The 17,210-nt window shown below is 35.7% G+C and overlaps 1 protein-coding gene across 1 annotated transcript in view; it reads left to right on the forward strand.

Moving 5' to 3' along the window:
* Positions 1-216: 216 nt before the first annotated feature.
* The window catches only part of AGTPBP1 (ATP/GTP binding carboxypeptidase 1), a 59,704-nt gene continuing 42,710 nt past the window's right edge, over positions 217-17,210 (forward strand). The window contains exons 1-11 of the mRNA XM_062513109.1: positions 217-248; positions 1,271-1,341; positions 8,563-8,693; positions 9,241-9,308; positions 9,729-9,792; positions 10,167-10,313; positions 10,564-10,695; positions 12,507-12,600; positions 14,235-14,272; positions 15,810-16,018; positions 16,426-16,603. Of these exons, the coding sequence (XP_062369093.1) occupies positions 1,310-1,341; positions 8,563-8,693; positions 9,241-9,308; positions 9,729-9,792; positions 10,167-10,313; positions 10,564-10,695; positions 12,507-12,600; positions 14,235-14,272; positions 15,810-16,018; positions 16,426-16,603 (1,093 nt within the window). The 5' untranslated portion in view covers positions 217-248; positions 1,271-1,309. The remainder of the gene's footprint in view (positions 249-1,270; positions 1,342-8,562; positions 8,694-9,240; positions 9,309-9,728; positions 9,793-10,166; positions 10,314-10,563; positions 10,696-12,506; positions 12,601-14,234; positions 14,273-15,809; positions 16,019-16,425; positions 16,604-17,210) is intronic.

Raw genomic sequence — 17,210 nt, forward strand, 5'->3', positions numbered from 1 at the left:
TTCCACCCAGTAAGATTTGCAACTTGTTTGGAATAATCCAGTCTTTGTGATTCATGGAATTGTCAGTAATATGGTGGACACAGCTCTTCTCTTGTAACTATTTATTTTGTTTTAAGGATTTCAAGATAGTTTACACCTGAAGGGTACTTGGACAAAGCTAGGACACCTGTTAACTTGAGTCAAGCTGGAATTCTGGTGAAAACTTAAGCATTTTCTTCCTGGCTGCTGGGAAAACATCCTGCTTTCAGGTAAGTCTGGAAATAAGCCTGTTTCATACTTCATCTGCTATAGGCTTTTAGCAGTGGAGTGGAATTTACCAGTAATAAAAACTTAATTGTTTTTATGTGCTGAACAATAAGGATTTTTGAGAGCTTTTACACATTTCTTTGGGGAGATGGGGATGTGGGGTGGGGGTGGGGGGCCACCTTTGTTTGTGTAGTTGGCTGAATTTCTTGCCTGCATTTATCAAAAGAAGACATGTTTTATCTTACTCATTCTCAGCACCCATAGCTTTGAACATCCATTTCCCCCTTTTCTCTGTCTTCTGCCTTTAAATTAACCACTGTGCTCTTTGAGGACTGTTTTTTTTCAAGGTGAGAGTAATTTGTCTGTCATTCATAGTAGATCTCGGATGGAAGTACTGGTACTCAGTTAATGGTCCTGTAGACTGCAACCTTAATTGCTTGAAGGCACCATTTGAGGAAGCAGTGTGCCCTGAGGACACAATGTCCTTAGATGGATAGGAAAATTGAGTCCTTGGCATGATATGGTTTCTGTCCAAGGAATGTGTTGAGGTCTTGCTTAAATAAGAACACCAAATACTCCATGTTTCTCACTGTGTCTCTAGCCTTAGTTATTTCTATAGATACATAAAATAGAAGTCAGAAATCAGTATGTTGTGGCATCTCATAGTCTTGTCAAGTAAATTTAAAAAGTGTATTTACTGGCTTCAGCTAAAATTCTGTCATTGACAGAAATAGTAAATACTTATACAAGTTTCTGTTTTATTGTAATCAGGCTTTCTGAACTTTGGTAGGCCTGAATTATAATGCAGAATCATACTGCATACTTAAAAAATGCAATAGTTTATTTTTGAAGCTGGATCAAATAATGTGGCAGGACAAGAGCTTGTGACAGTGTGGAGAAGTGCAATCAGTGTGAATGAACTTAATTTAGCATTTCTAGTGAAGGGACATTCAGTGTGGTGGCAGCATTTCTTCTCTAAAGAACAAAATATGTCAATAATATGTAGTTGTTTAATATCTTACAGGTTGTCAGAGATGGTGATTTGAAGAATCATATTTCCGATATGAACAAAGCAAAAACGTCATCAGAAAAAAGGTAAATTTAAAACCATAGACACTGCTTAACATCAAGATATTTGAGATTTGTGAAAAAGCAGTCTTTATCTTAGTAAGAATATATTTATCTTCTTAGGAATATCTTCTTAGTAAGAAGATAAATAAAATATACATTGTGGGTCTCTAGTAGGGATGTGCAAATTGGTGTCCTGAAATACTGAGGGAGTCAACATTGATTAGCACAAAGTATCTTCACATTTAATAGATAACTTTTTAAATTCAAATTTTCAGTTAGTGTTAGACATGTTCAACTATAAAATACATAATAAATTTAATTGAAAATTTAATTAATTTCATAATTTTATGCACATATTGGCAAAACACAGTTTTTTCTACTGAAGGAATTAAAGAAGTTTGTAATACTGTGTAAGAAGCCATGAATTTATCATGAGGTGTGTGTCATCCTGCAACAGTCTTGCAGTGCAACATAACTAGGACAGCTCAGAGTGGAATACAAAAGATGTCAGGTTGAAAAGCTGTGTTTGTTATTTTCATGTGAACTTGTCTTAGCTAGCATTTGAGAAATTTGTGAGATTATCTCTGGAATGCTGTTAAACATCAGGAAACTATTTAAAGGTTTTCAATCTTACTTTTTTTCTTAAGGTACCACAGATTAAACCTTGTTAAATCAAGCCATCTAATCAGATTTTAAAAAAAGTAAAGTCGGCAAAACTTCAGTCTTAACTTTCTGTAGTACCAGTTATTTTCTGTGTGAGGAGTTGAATTTTCATGGAGAACATGCTCTACTATGAATTATGTTTGTATCTTAAGATCTGTTTAAAATTTGACTTTAAATTCTTGTATGTAGAATCATCCTTACTTTTGCTGATTTTGGGTGGAACAATGTTAGGGTTGATATCAAACTGGTTTTTCCTGTTTTTATGAGGGATAGATCAAAAGAAATGGTAAAAAAACTCTTATGTTTTCTTATTCTGGTAGACTAGCCCCTTAGGCATTGTGATAAGCAAACCAAGCTGTATGTCATCAATGAGTATTCTTGAAAATACTACAAATTATAATGCATAAAATATACGATACAAAGAATATTAGATGTTTGCAGAGCTGCTACTTACATGCCATTTATTTTTCTCTACCTAGAGACAAAATGAAAGTTTCCATCCCTGCAATTCAAAACAGTTGTTCCCTAAATTGTGAATAACTTAAGCTGACTCTGTGTACAGAGATAGCTATGAACTAATCAGAGGTATCAGCTCTCTAATGATTACTTGGTAACTGTGGAAGTGGAATGCCATAGTTTGTAATTATTTGTGTTGGAATAAAATCAGAACAAACTCATGAGAAGCATAACTTTTTAAAAACAGGTTTTAAAGACTCATGATAATGTGCCAGAATGCAGTTCTGTTTTCTGTGGGGGAAGAAGGAACTCCCTTATACATCTGTGTGCTGGGTGTGTGCAAACACCAGTTTCAGAGGAAGTAGGTACAATTGAGAAACTGATGACATCCTTCATTTGACTATTATATTTTGTAAGGCTTCTTGCAATGTGAATAGGCAAAAACCACTCTAAGGTAATTGAATTTTTGTGAAAAGCCGTGGCTTAGATTTATGTTTCTCATTGTAGGTAGGCACGTAAAAAGCTGCAGTGACTTGTTTTAGCATTTTCATAGTCAAAGTGGTATACATTGAGTAACGGAGGATTGTGAATCTAGCACTTCTTCAAGATCAGAGTTTAAATGCTTAAATCTTTTGGGAGTGAAAGAGGTGTCTCTGTAGTGAGGAATCTCTCTTTGAGAAGGTGTTTTCTTGTTGAGATAGTTCTTGAATTGTGAAACCCTGAAGTCCTCTGCTCTTCACTGTCTGGGCATGCTTCCTTATTATCCACTTGTGGCTATCCTGACCAGAGAAGGAGGAAAACCACAAAGCTCTCTGGTGAGCTAGAGTCATGTTTAAGTTTTGGTAACAGTCAACATACGGACAGGGGTGCTTCCTTTATGCTGGCGAAGTGGTGGTGCGAGGGGCATTTTGAACAGTAGCGTTTGAATGTGGGATGAAGAAAGAGTTTCCTGCCTGTGGAGACATGAACTGTACTGGAGCAACCAAAAGAGAATGCAAATATATAAGAGAATAATAATTATTGGTTATCTTTGGACAAAGTGGAGCACTGACTGGATACCAGATCAGTGGTAGTTGATAGGTCTCAGAAGGAAGTGGTGCACAGTTTACTTCTGGATATGCTCTCTCTCTTTCTGGTTACAGCTAGTGGTGGGAAATATTCTGGTTTTTTACTAATAATCTGTAAGAGAAGAAAATTGTTAAAATTATGGACAAGCTGAAGGTCAAAAGATCTGCAAAACTACTGGAGGATGAAATTATTTCATAATACTCTTGTGAAATGCAGAAAATGGTTAAGAATATTTGATGGGAATATGTGCAAGATACTGTGGTTAGAGATGTATGTCACTGGAACAGATAAAGGGCAGTTACATTTATAGTATGAAGTGCCTGAAATGAAAATATTGAGGGAGAAAGCCTTTCAAATGCAGGGATACAAAAAATGAGATTGCCTGTGGTAATTGAATAATTTTTGCAGATCATCAGGAGCTGGTTTGGCATGTATGTCATGAAGAGCAGCTCTGGTGTTATCCAGATCTGAAGTGAACAGTTTTTATGGTGTTATGAAGTTTCTTCTGGTGCTCTTTGGATGTGTTTCTTAGTAACTAAAGATAGTAGAGACTTTATGTAAATACCGTCAGTGACATAGTGCTCTTGTGAGGCTTTAGAATGTATGGGGTGAAAAATGTCGCTCCTAATAGCAAGAAGGGTTCTTCTCTTTGTGGGAAAACTAGTCTCATATTGTCTTTGCTGCCCTCCAGCATCAGTGACAAGCTCAGGCACTCACTGCAGCTGGAGACCTGGACAGCTGCATGTTGATGTGTGAGGTCAGTCTGAGTCATCCCATTCCTTCTGACAATGGCTTTTGACTGAGTAGAAACCATAGTTAAATGGCTGATGACTCAAATTTATATTGGAGACTCCAGTCAGAATTCTTGAGACTGGTCTGCATTGCGTTTGTACCAGTTTGACCCCGTGTTTCCTTTATCAAAGTCTCTGATGTCTCCTTCTGCAAGCCAATTTAATCATGGTGCAGTAATGCAGAAATGTCTTGAGCTGGTGCCTCCTAGGAGCGACCACCAACAAAGGAACCCCTGGGCTTTTATGCCTTCACAGTTCAAGCACAGGAAAGTCTCAGCTCTTCCTCCTGAGTCTTTGGCTTCTGCTTTGTCTCTCTCTGGTCACTATGAAAGTTTGGCCACAGTCTTGAGGACATTCATTTGAGGTTCTGCAATATTGGCAGATTGAGAGAAAACATACCTCTGACAGAACAGAGTTTATTCTGACTATTTCTTTTTGTGGGATTGAAAATACTGAATTGCAAGGTGCTTCTCTGGTTTGGAGAGCTGTCTTCTAGATTTGGATGCTGAATGTAATGTAAACATACATGTTTACATTAGAAATACGAGAGAATCTCATTACAACTTGTGCTTTCATTTTTTGTTCTGAGGTTAATTGGTGGTCACAGCAATATTACTGACTCCTGCTGTATGTCTGTCTGGCTGCTGTAATTCCTGCTCTATGATCTTTTTGATGTACTGTGCAGGCATTGAAAACTGTCAAATAGTTTTGCAACCACTAGGTAGATTAGTGTAGAATATTGCTAAATAAGTGTAGAATTCTTGTTTTAAGATGAAAACTCAGCCATAACTAAGAGGAAATCAAGACTTTATTTGTATTTCAGTGTTGGCTGGTGTTAATTTTTAAGTATGCTTTATTGTGTATGCTGAAGACATGAAATGTAGGTAACTGTATTTATGTTGAAAGACTTTATAGAAGATGATAGCCTAAAACCCTTTTAAAGATACCTGTGCTGTAATAAGCACTTGTTGCTCTTGATACAAGCTCTGTCCACAGCAGGAGATTATAATTCTAAATCTTAGAATTTAAGTTGTTATACCATCTGGTACTGAGAATTATTTATCCTACTTAGACCTTTTAAAGCTTTCATTAACTGAGGAGGAATTATGTTAAATGTCAGCTTCCTGTATGCAGTAAATTGCTTCTGTGTGTCAGTGTTGCTTGAATTTTCCAGGCTGCAGCAGTCAAAAGCCAGGTTTACTCTGACATTTAATGCCTATAAATGAATTCTATCTTTGCAAAAACTTTAAAAAAAATTGTTGTTCTTGTTGTTATTTTTATTGTTATTGCTATTCCTATTCCCATTCCCATTCCTATTCCTATTCCCATTCCTATTCCTCCTGAGCATCAGCTTTGCTTTCTTGGGTTGTTTTCAGCTTTCAAACTACATCAATTTCATTGTATGAATGGTATACCACAGTGGAAGTGATAGACACACACATGAGTTGAAGCAGCAATTCTCTTACGCATCAGTTTATATGTGGGTTGGACTCTTACTTGTTGTGGAGCTGGTGAAGATAACATCCTATATAAGTTGGTCGGTTTGTGTATTGGGTCAGCAGAGCTTGTAGATTTCATTACAATACTGGGTCAATTTTGGAGCATTTCAACTTCAGTGGATAAATGGAGAAGCAGAAATAACCAAGACAAAACTTATACAAACAATAATGGCTTTATGCTATTCAGCATGGTGATAGATGATGAGAAAGGATTGGAATGATTGTGCTTTACTTGCACAAGGAAATTAATGTTTCAGCATCCAACACAGATTTAATTTAGATTAAAAAATAATTAAATTATTTAAAAATTAAATTTTAATAATTATAATTTTAATGACTTTAAATAATTCATTTTTTAAAAATTTCAATCTAAGTTTAATAAATACCTGAGAAGGTGATAGTCTTACTTCACAATATAAAATTACTTGTATTTAAGAGCTATAATTAATATAACCATTTCTTATTCCTGTTGTTACCAGCTTGTAAGTATCGTCTGTAATCTGAAATTGATTTTTGGCTATACTTCTTATTTAGATGTCAGTGTGGGAAAGTGAGAGTGGTGGAAGCAGTTTCCTCTGCAGTTCTTACATCAGTTTGCTTTCTTTGCAGTATAACTTTTGCCCTCAGACAACTTTTCCCCTTGATTTTAACATTTCAGTAGAGTTAAGTGTGAAACCTTTACACAGGTGTAGGATATAAATCAAGGAGTAGTAATTCCTCATTGTTTTAAACAAAACTGACTGTACTCATAAAGCTACTATTGTAGACTTTACTTTTATTGTAGATAGAGCAATGTGTATGTAAAATGTATTGTTGTTGATCATTGTAGGACTCCAGTGTTATGAATGAAAAGCCAAGGTCGTTAATGCATGGAAGTTATAGTTTCCTGTAGTTAATTGATGACTACAATTAACATGTTAAACATCTGTTTAAAAATTACTGTCATGTAGGAATGTGAATCTCAAAGCTATTCTGAATAATTGTTATGATCTAAAATTATAGGACAAATAAAAGTTTCTATACTGACTCTGCTTAGAATAAACACTTAGAGCAATTCTTTCTTTGTAATCTACCTTTCTATACAGATGCCTGAACTGGTGTCTAACACTAAAATACATTTTCAAGGCAATTTTTTGTTGGCAGGAGTATTGGGATTGCTGGTTTTGATAGCAGGGGGTTGGCTGCAGGAGTTTTTCCTGTGAGAAGCTGCTGGAAGGTTCCTCCATGTCTGGCAGAGCCAGGCTGTGGTGGGTCCAAAGACGGATGTGCCACTGGCCAAGGCTGGCCTGGTCAAAAATGGTGGTGACACTCCTGTGACAACAGATTCAAAGTGAAAGAAGAAAAAGTTACTGTGCAGATGTAGCTGTGGCCAGAGAAGGGCAGTGTGAGAACACGTGAGAGGAACAATTCTGCAGGCACCAAGGTCAGTGGAGAAGGGGCAGGAGATGCTCCAGGCACTGGAGCTGAGATTCCCCTGCAGCCCCAGGTGCAGACAGCCCATGGTGAGGCAGCTGTGTCCCTGCAGCCCATGGAGGTCCATGGGGATACAGAGATCCACCTGCAGCCCAAAGGGCCCCCGTTGGAATAGGTGGATACACAAAGGAGTCTGTGAGCCCAAGGGAGGCCCCATGCTGGAGCAGCCTGTCCTTGAAGGACTTGTATCCTGTAAAAGAGGAACCCAGGATGTTTTGGGAGCAGCAGCAGTTTTGGGAGGACTGTTGCCTGTAGGATGGACTCACACTGCAGCAGGTCACTGAGAGCTGTTGCTTGTGAGATGGACTCACACTGGAGAAGTTCATGGAGAACTGTCCCCTGTGGCAGGGACCCCATGGTGCAGCTGGGGAATGACTCCTCTTCCTGAGCAGCAGGAGAAGCCTCGGGTGATGAACTGCCCATAACCCCCATTCCCTGTCTCCCTGCACTGCTGGGGTAGGAGGCAGAGCTGGAAGGAGGGAGGGGTGGCAGGAAGCTGCTTTTAAGGATTTGTTTTACTTCTCATTATCTTGCTCTGATTTTGTCAGTAAAAAATTCATATCTCTAAGTTGAGCCTGATTTTCCTATGAATGTATTTGGTGAGTGACTTCTCCTGGTCTTTATCTCAACCCTTAAACCTTTAGTTAAGATTTCTTTCCTCTGTCCACTTGCAAAGGGCATTGAGGGAGTGAGCAGCTTTGCTGGGTGTCTGGCCTGTGACCAGTATAAACCCATGACAGCAGGCCAAAATGCCTGTGTATTCAAAATGAATCCAAACTTGGATAATAATTCTGGAAGCCTTCCTAAGTGTTTTGCTTCAAAATGGTGATTTTTCTTCAGTTGGTGTGTGCTAGTTTGCTCACTTCACAAAGGACATTATTTTATTCCTTTTCTGGAATGCCATCCCCTAAGGCATGCAGTCTTTCAGAGTGTTTGTGGCCAGTTATTCCTTGAATGGCAGGTTTGATAGGGTATCCTGTCACTTAACAGAAATTATTAAATATAAATCACTCCAGATGACATAGATGAACAACATTTGTACCTATAGCTGCATTTTATTTTCTGCAACTGATTTCCCTGTTTACACTCTTGGAGATTCTGTTACATACAATTAGTCTGCTGCAGTGCAGGCCTTGCAAAATCTGTAAATTTGCCAGAACTGAGAATTAAGACTGTTTTCCAGTCCAGATAGAATATGGAAGTGAATTAGCCACAGCCATTTCTCTAGCATCGAGTTTCTGTTGTTAGGAGCTTTTTTCTCTGATTCAGATGGAAAAATCATATCTTTCTTGTAGTGTTTCTGCCAATTCTCGGACTTTATCCCTGCTGTCACAGCTGGAGAAGATCAATGTGGGCTCTGTATTAGGAGAATCAGACAATGCCAGATATGTTACCTCAAAGATCCTTCATCTGGTCCAGAGTCAAGGTAATTATCTAAGCTTTGTTGTTTTAGTAGTTTCCTTTTTGACCCTTGCTTCTTGTGTCTCCCTTGGTGGACTTAAGTTTTTGTTTATTGAACTTGATTATCCATCTGTTTTTGTCACTGATTGTTGAAAACATCTGTTTAAGACCATGTTTAATGTATTAGTATAGTATCTGTAGTGCTGAGTCTATTTTGTGTTGTCAAATAGCTGTAATTTAAGTAATAATTCACTTCATATATATATATATATATATATATATATATATATATATATATGTCTGTCTCTATATATAAATCAAAAGTAGAAGTATCTGGAAGGCAGCTTCCTTACTGATATTTTTCTTTACTGTTTTTTCAGGGCCATCACAAGATTGTTGAACAATTAAAAACAAAAATTAGTTTTAAATTGCTTAAGTCTTTTGCTTAGTTCTGCATACATATATGCATTTTAAAATAAGTTTTATTATTTTCAGTGTAAATTTTCTTGTCAATTTGTAGATGATAACATATTTTTTTTCTGTAAGCCAGTATTGGTCTTTTTCTCTGGCAGAAAAAACCAGGAAAGAGATTACTTCTAAGGGCTCTACTGGAATAGAAGTTATCCTGTCAACCCTAGAGGTAAAATATTTTAATTTTTGTGGTTATAGGTTCATAGCATTTGCATTCTATCATTATGAAATGTATATATTTATTATTATATTTGTGTTATGAAATATGTTATTATCCTATGGAGTCTTCAAAAATGTGTTGGTGTGTAATGAATAGATACTGTCTTAAAGTAACCTACTTGTGAATTTTTCTGCCTTATATTTAGCTATTCTAAGAAATTGCTAGTCACCTATCAGTTCTAATTGATGTCCCATACTACAAAGTGTGTTTTCATTGGTTTTGTGGTTAACTTGGGCCGTACAGTGGGATGGCTGCTACGTGGGTACATCCAAGATTCTCTTTGATTTTGTGGTGGCCTCGTAGCTTCAAGTATCCAAACCATTTTATTAGACTGCCATGTTAAACACAGATCTCTCTTTTTTATTGCAGAATACAAGAGATCTTCAAACTGTTCTAAATGTACTGAATATTCTCATTGAGGTAGTCTCTGTTGGTAAGTGTTCATTAAGGAGTAATGCACGATTATATTTATGCTTTCTTTTTCAGATATTTTTTGTTTTCACTAGTTACTTTTTATTGTTGTTGGGTTTTTCATAAATTATCATTGCTTTGGTTTTTGCTTGTTGTTGTTTGCTGAAGTGTATGCAGAATTAAAATAATGTAAAGACTGAAGTTTCCTTTCTAATAATCCTACACCATAGTTTATGTTGCTATAAGTGTAAGTCTAGCATGTTCTTGTGTGGCGTATAAAGAAAGTCCCATATAAAGAAAATACTGCTGTTCTAAAGACTAACTTCATGACAACTGTATCTTAGATATTTAATTGTTCTTTGGCTGTAGATGTATCAGCTCAATTATAATTTCTAGGTGGTGGTCGGAGAGCAAGTGTCTTAGTCACCAAAGGAGGGACACAGATCTTGTTACAGCTGCTTTTGACTGCCAGCAAAGACTCCCCACCAAATGAAGAACTAATGGTGCTTCTTCATACTCTTCTTGCAAAAATTGGTCCAAAAGGTGATATTATGGCTTAATAATTACAGTTTTATAGTCGAAACTTAGATTTTTTTTTCTGTTTTTGTGTAAGCATCCACATGCTCAGAATCTGTAGAGAGGAAAAAAAAGGGAATAAATTAGAGGGGAGGGAAGAATGGTGGAAAGTACATAAGCAGAGTTGACATCAGTAGGAAGAATTCAGGCATTTAACTTGTATTTTTTTAACAATTTCAAAATTAGTGTGACTGGTCTTGTATTTCTTTGATGTCAGACAAGAAGATTGGCATGAAAGCAAGAATAAATGGTGTCCTAAACATATCGTTGAATTTAGTGAAGCATAATTTGCAGAACCACAGGCTAGTATTGCCATGTCTTCAAGTATTAAGAGTTTATTCAACCAACTGTAAGTATTGCAGAAAACTATTTTCTTTCCTATTTGAATAAAACTTTTTATCTAGATAAGGTTAAAATACCAACTCGGAGTGCTTGTCTAGTGTTAATTATTTTAACTGGGTTTTTTCCTGACAATTTTCTCTTTCTCCTAATAATGCTTAAATTCTAGAAAAAAAGTTTTTTGATCAGTGCTATTGGATTTTGAGCCATCTAATTTGCATAAATGCTGATGTTTGAATCTCTAATCCAGATATGCTAACATTTTGCTGGCAGAAGCACTTCGAGTTAAATAATTTTCTCCTTTATTATTCATTCTCATGTTTTTTATTTCACATGTTTTATTTGTTTCTTTACCAATTTAAAACTTGGTTAACACAGAAAATATTTCAGTTTAACCTAATTATTTCTTAATTTAACCTTTTTCTTACTCCTTTTGTTCAAGAGCTCCACTTTTCACTATTGGACTAATATTCTTCCACAAGAGTCTATTTTTTGGGGCAGGCAGTAGGAAGTTGATGAAAATAGTGTGGTTCTTTCTGTATCTCTACTGTCAGTTAGATGCTCTTAATTATTTTCGTTTGAGCTTGAAATGATTGTTAATCTTCTTATTTAAGTGCTAGAAATTGAAAACATGGCCGTGTTCCCCCAGAGAACTGATGTGATAATCTGTAAGATTATGTTTTCAGGTCATTCACATGAGCAGCTATAGTTCATAAAGTCCTAATATATTTCAAAACATGGAAGCTTTATTTCTGTTGAGCTGCCTGACAATGAGGTAAAATGCTTCTAAAATGAAAAGTCTAATAGAGATAGTTACCTTAGTAACATTGCTTATCTGAAAACTTGCTTCATCCTGAAAATGTGACTAAGTCTCTAATTTGACTTCTTAGATCAGTTCTATTTTTCTGTATTCCTTACTCTTTATGAGAAGAAATAGTAGTTTATAATATTCTGATGAGTAGTACTACTTCAAGTTTGTGTACCATTACTATTAGAATAAGTCCTAACTTCACTTAGATTCTGGTATAATGTTGCTGCTAATGATGATGAGATTGCCACCTGGGTTCACGTACTAAATTCTGCAGTGATAATAGCATTTATTATGTTGAAGTAAATTCTTAGCTGCTCTCTTCCTAGTTTGTTAGGAGAACATATTGCTAAATTCAGTCAGGAATGGAATTTCTGTGCCTGCGTCAGCAGTTTGTATTTTCAGTTGGCTGTTGCACTTCAAACATACACTTTAAGCACATATTTCTGTAACATAGGTCTTAGCATAATTTGTTTTCGTTTGCCCGCTTTCAAATAGATTCCCTTTATTTTTTTTTTTTTCTGAGAACATATATTCGTAACATGTAGTTCAGGAAAGCGATAGCAATTAGCATTTTAAAATTTTATAGCAGACTCTTGGATTTCAAATCCTGGTCAATATACCTGTTTGTCCAAATACTGAAGGGTAGCAGCAAGTCATAGAGCCTGATATTTTAGAAAACCTGTTGTTCAATAAAGTGTGAATTTCTACAAGGAAAATTCTTTTTGTGCTGTATCTTAGTAACAAAGAAAGAATAACCTTGCATTGGAAGTAGTATGTGGTTTTATTTAAAAGTAATAACTAAGTTTTCTTCTTTTCCAAGTTCTGTCAGGATAGGATCATGATGCTAATTATATCCAGAGTAGTGTCTGCTTTCACTGTATGTCTTAAGGGACAAAAATGTCTAGCCTTTTTTGTACTTCAAAATTAACTTGTGTGAATTTTAGTTTTGAGTATATTGATCTTATTCTTTTGCCTACATTAGATTAAAATCAGTTGCTTTTAACTTCCAGCTGTAAATGCAGTATCTCTGGGAAAGAATGGAGTAGTAGAACTGCTGTTTAAGATCATTGGCCCTTTTAGTAAAAGGAACACTAGCCTTATGAAGTAAGTAAGATTTCTTTAATATACTACATGGTAAAACCTTGTATGTTTTTTCAAAACTTGCTTGTAAATAAAAAACTATATTGGAGGAATCAAATGCAATTAATATTTAAAGATTAAAGTGAAGGGAGATGGGAAGGAGTACCACAAATACAAGAAATTTTAATTTTCCCCAGTAAAGTAACACAAAGTACTTGAATGTCTAGTCGCAGTACTGGTAAAATAATATGTTATTTTTTTAGCTCTTAATATTCCTGCATGGAAACTGTACAGTGGTTAACCCCAAATCTTGACAGGCAGATCAAGACAATACCATCATTTTTCTGTTTGTTTCTACAGCACCAAGCCTGACAGTTCAAGAGCATTCATACAATGCTCTCAGGCAAAGGGTGTGACACTTGGGGGTGGTGCTGTGCAGGGCTAGGAGCCGGACCTGATGATCCTTATGTGCTTCTTCCAATTCAGCATTTTCTGTGATCTGCTTTGTGCTTTTAGTCTGATACTGTCCCTTTTTTGGTAATAGAATTTTCTTTCCATTTTTCTGCAAAATAAACATTCAGAGCAAGAACATGAAACATAGAATAGGAAGCCCCAGCTTCTGTCTAGTGGGCTATTTTGTTAAAAAATTAAAATTCACTAGTGTAGGTTGAAGTGGTGACTTTAGATTCCCACTCTGGTGGTGGTTGTATGTTTTGGGGTTTTTTGTTTGTTTGGGTTTTTTTGATTTGGGTTGGGTTTTTTTGGTGAATGTAGGTTTATAAAGTAGCTAAATGGATGTAACTGAAGATAATCCTTTATTTATAGAATTAAAATATATATATATAAAATACACCTTTTTTAAGGTGTATACCTTTTTTGTATACCAGTGGAAAACTAAATTTTTCATCTGATTAGCAAAGTATTAATATCATATTGTGCAAAAGAAGTAGTGTTGTGTGATCAAAATTTGGTATTTGTGGTCACAGGAGTAGTGTTCAAAAAGCATATCCTTCCTGTTCCTTTAAGGCTCAGCTAAAATTCTGCATATGAACATATCATTCTATGATGTGACTAATCATTATATCATTTTTTATGGTCTAAGATCAGATGCATCAAGTTTATCTTCAGAAAGAGAGGAAAAATAAGAATATATGTTTTGTAGTTCCACAGTTGAATTGAGAGAAGATCTTTGGGTACAAGAAAAATCTCACGCTGATCATCTTGTGTTGTAGTAGAGATTGATGGGCATTGCTTCTCGGTATATTCATATACTGCCCATATCGACCTACAGTTTTCTAAAATAATGTCCTTTATTTTGTGGAAGTACTTGTTCTGCTGCTAAATAAGACACAAATTTCAGAGTATCATAACCAGTGAGTGTCAGTCATAAACATTACATTGTCACAGTGTTTTTGCAAAAGCTTGAATTGCATTGATATTTTTAAATTTTGTCATCAGACTTCAGATATAGTAGAGATACATGGTCTTCTAGTAAAGTAAAATATAAAAGTGAATTCTGTGCTACAGTGTAACCAGGCAAACGTGAAGTTAGACTCTTTATAAGTCTGTAAGCAGTAAATATTTTGTATAGTTTTACGGAATTGTAGTTTAAGCTTACTGGTTGGTTGCTGTTTTGACTTTTCTTGTTATGTTGACAGGGTTGCTTTAGACACACTTGCTGCATTGCTAAAATCAAGTAAGTGTTTGACTGCAAGAAAATGTCTACTTGAGCTATAACGGGTGTGTGTGTATATATCAACACAGTAAAACTAAATTGGTGAACAAAACAGAAGTAAGGCGAGGAAATGTAGAAATAAGTTTCATCTGCAGTTTCTGGTGCTTTATTTACGTTGTATATACATATATGTTTAATACTTGGTTACTGTTTCATCAGTTATGCAGCAGAAAGGCTGCACTGCTTCCGCAGAACTGATCTTTATCCAAGGTGGACAAATAACTTTCTACATTCACTCACCTCAACCATTCAGTAATAGATGTCTATAGCTTAACTCCTGTGCCTCTTTTTTATACATACATCTGAAAATATCTCTTGGATAGCTAGGAAAAATACAGATATTCTTCAGTACCTTCCTGAGTAATTAGGACTTGGGTCCCAATAACAAATCTGTCAGTGATGCTCATGAAGTGGAATTAAAGGTAACAAAACCAAGGGTGTGTTTCCAGACGTGAACTGTCTCCGCCAGCAGAAATTGATCCTCTCAAGTGTCATCTCTGCAGATTTTGAACCAGCATTGTAACTACCAAGGAATTAAAAACTCATTTTCTCCAAAGAGTTGTGTTGAAGTGACAGCATTTGTAGTAGATTTAGTAGAGTTGAATAAGAATTGAGATGTGATGCCATTTGCAGAAAACCATTCACACAAATGGAGGGAAATTTCTGTGCCGCTTATCACAGGGTGCTGAGTTTAATTGTGTTTATTCAGTATTATACCTTGGTCTTACAGGTTTGTGTATTTATGAATTTTGCAATTTCTCCTTGGGAAGTTTAGGGAAAGAAATATTTCCAAATTGTTGTCAGTATTCTATTCTGTAAATTGGCAGTTAAACTTCAATACTGGGGAGGAAAATGAATTGTTCAAAAGGTGTTCCTTTTAAACAGGAGTTCTTATTCATTTATTTAGGGGTGTCTTCTCCTTAGTGGTTTTAACTTGTAACTTCATATACTTTTTATAAGTAAATATTTTCATAACAACATTAGTCTACTATATATTCCTGCTGTCATGCTGATTACCCAGTATTTGGGGTAGAAGTATTTCCAGCTTATGAAATTTGAGTGATACTTCTAAAACAGTACAGATTGCAAGTGAAAAAAAGAAGTGTGTTTCAAATCTTTCAAATCTTTCAAATCTTTCAAATCTTCAAATCTTTCAAATCTTTCAAATCTTCTAGACAGTGTGTGTGGATAGTGATAGATATACTTTGTATACTTTTTTTTAATTTACTGGGTGACAGCATCTTGCAATTGCCTTTAAGCATAATGCATGCTGTTCTTCTAGTAAACCATGAAAGTTACATTAAATGTTCTAAGAATGAAGTTTAGGCTACTGGTCTCAGTTATCCAATAATTTCTGTTTAGGCTGATGTAAAACTCTGCTAAGGGTGACTGAAGTACTACTCAAACTGAAACAATTCAGTCACTTGGATAAAAAGAATACTTTGTGAAATTTGAAAGCAATATTGAAGTCACTTCTTTCTAACTTTTTTTTGCAAAGAAACAAATGCCAGGAGAGCAGTAGACAGAGGATATGTGCAGGTGCTTTTAACGATTTATGTTGATTGGCACCGTCACGACAGTCGACACAGATATATGCTGATACGTAAAGGAGTGTTACAGTGCATTAAAAGTGTTACAAACATCAAACTGGGAAGAAAAGCATTTCTTGATGCCAATGGGATGAAAATTCTTTACAACACTTCACAGGTAAGTTTATCCTGATAGGGTTTTTTTTTATTTTTGCCTCTTTGGCTATGACCTAAAGTTTGTCTTATTTCTTTTATGAGTTTCATGGTCATTCCTGACTATGGGAGTAAGGATTATATTCTGTACAACACACTGTACCACATTGAAAGAGTATAGAATTAAATTTGTACTTGCTGTTATTTTGCTGTGGCTATGTCTGGGAGGGGCAGTGGAACTTAGTTTTAAAGAAGAGAGGGTGAAAATGCCTTTCTATTTTGAAGTTTGGATTTTTAAAAAAGGTGAATTTGAATTTGTAGAAGTTTTTCTGTCCTTCAAAGAAGATGTGAACCAATTTTTTTGTAAACAGTATATAAATGTAATTTGACTTTCAATTTGAGAAATAATTTTCTTTGTTTTCCTGTTAACAGGAGTGCCTTGCTGTAAGAACTCTTGATCCTCTTGTCAATACATCCAGTCTAATAATGAGAAAATGTTTTCCCAAAAATCGTCTTCCTTTACCAACTATTAAAAGTGCTTTCCATTTTCAACTCCCAGTTATTCCTGCCAGTGGTCCTGTGGCTCAGCTGTACAGTTGGCCTCCTGATGGTATGGTGATTTTGTAGTATCTTGTCTTCAAGTACGTGGAATTTTGCTTTATGGAAGGTGGAATCAATTGCACCTATTTGTGTTGTCTGCTGAAAGGACTCTGAGACACTTCTCAGCAAGCAAAACATCTGTGACTGTTGGTGTGGAGTGCCAGTTTCTAATGTTAAGTTCAAAGTGATAGAAAATTTGTCCATTTACATGTGGTTATAAAGTGAAAGAGGAAACAAGGACTAAAAGGTGATGTTCATCAAACTCTGAAGTGTAAAGAATAGGCTATATTCAAACTTAAATGGTCTCTCATTCCAACTCATGCGTATACTCAAGAGTATATATTCTTCTAAGTGAAATGTCTTGTAGTGTACATCCTGTCTTAGAGGACTGTGTATCCCTTTGTTTCTTTCTGTTACTTTGAGAAGTTAGGATGTGATGAATTTAGATAAATGTGTGCTGTTTGAAGCACTGACTTTTTTATATTATTGTGGTTACATAATGGGAAAGTAGAGCTGCTTTCTTGGAGTGTTGCTGTCTCTTAGAAAACACTGTACTGCAAAGCATTTATATGGTTCTTTGTAGGAAATTGATTCATCCCATTGTGAACACCTTTCAC

The sequence above is a fragment of the Cinclus cinclus genome, chromosome Z (genome assembly GCF_963662255.1).
Source record: "Cinclus cinclus chromosome Z, bCinCin1.1, whole genome shotgun sequence".
Classification (NCBI taxonomy): domain Eukaryota; kingdom Metazoa; phylum Chordata; class Aves; order Passeriformes; family Cinclidae; genus Cinclus; species Cinclus cinclus.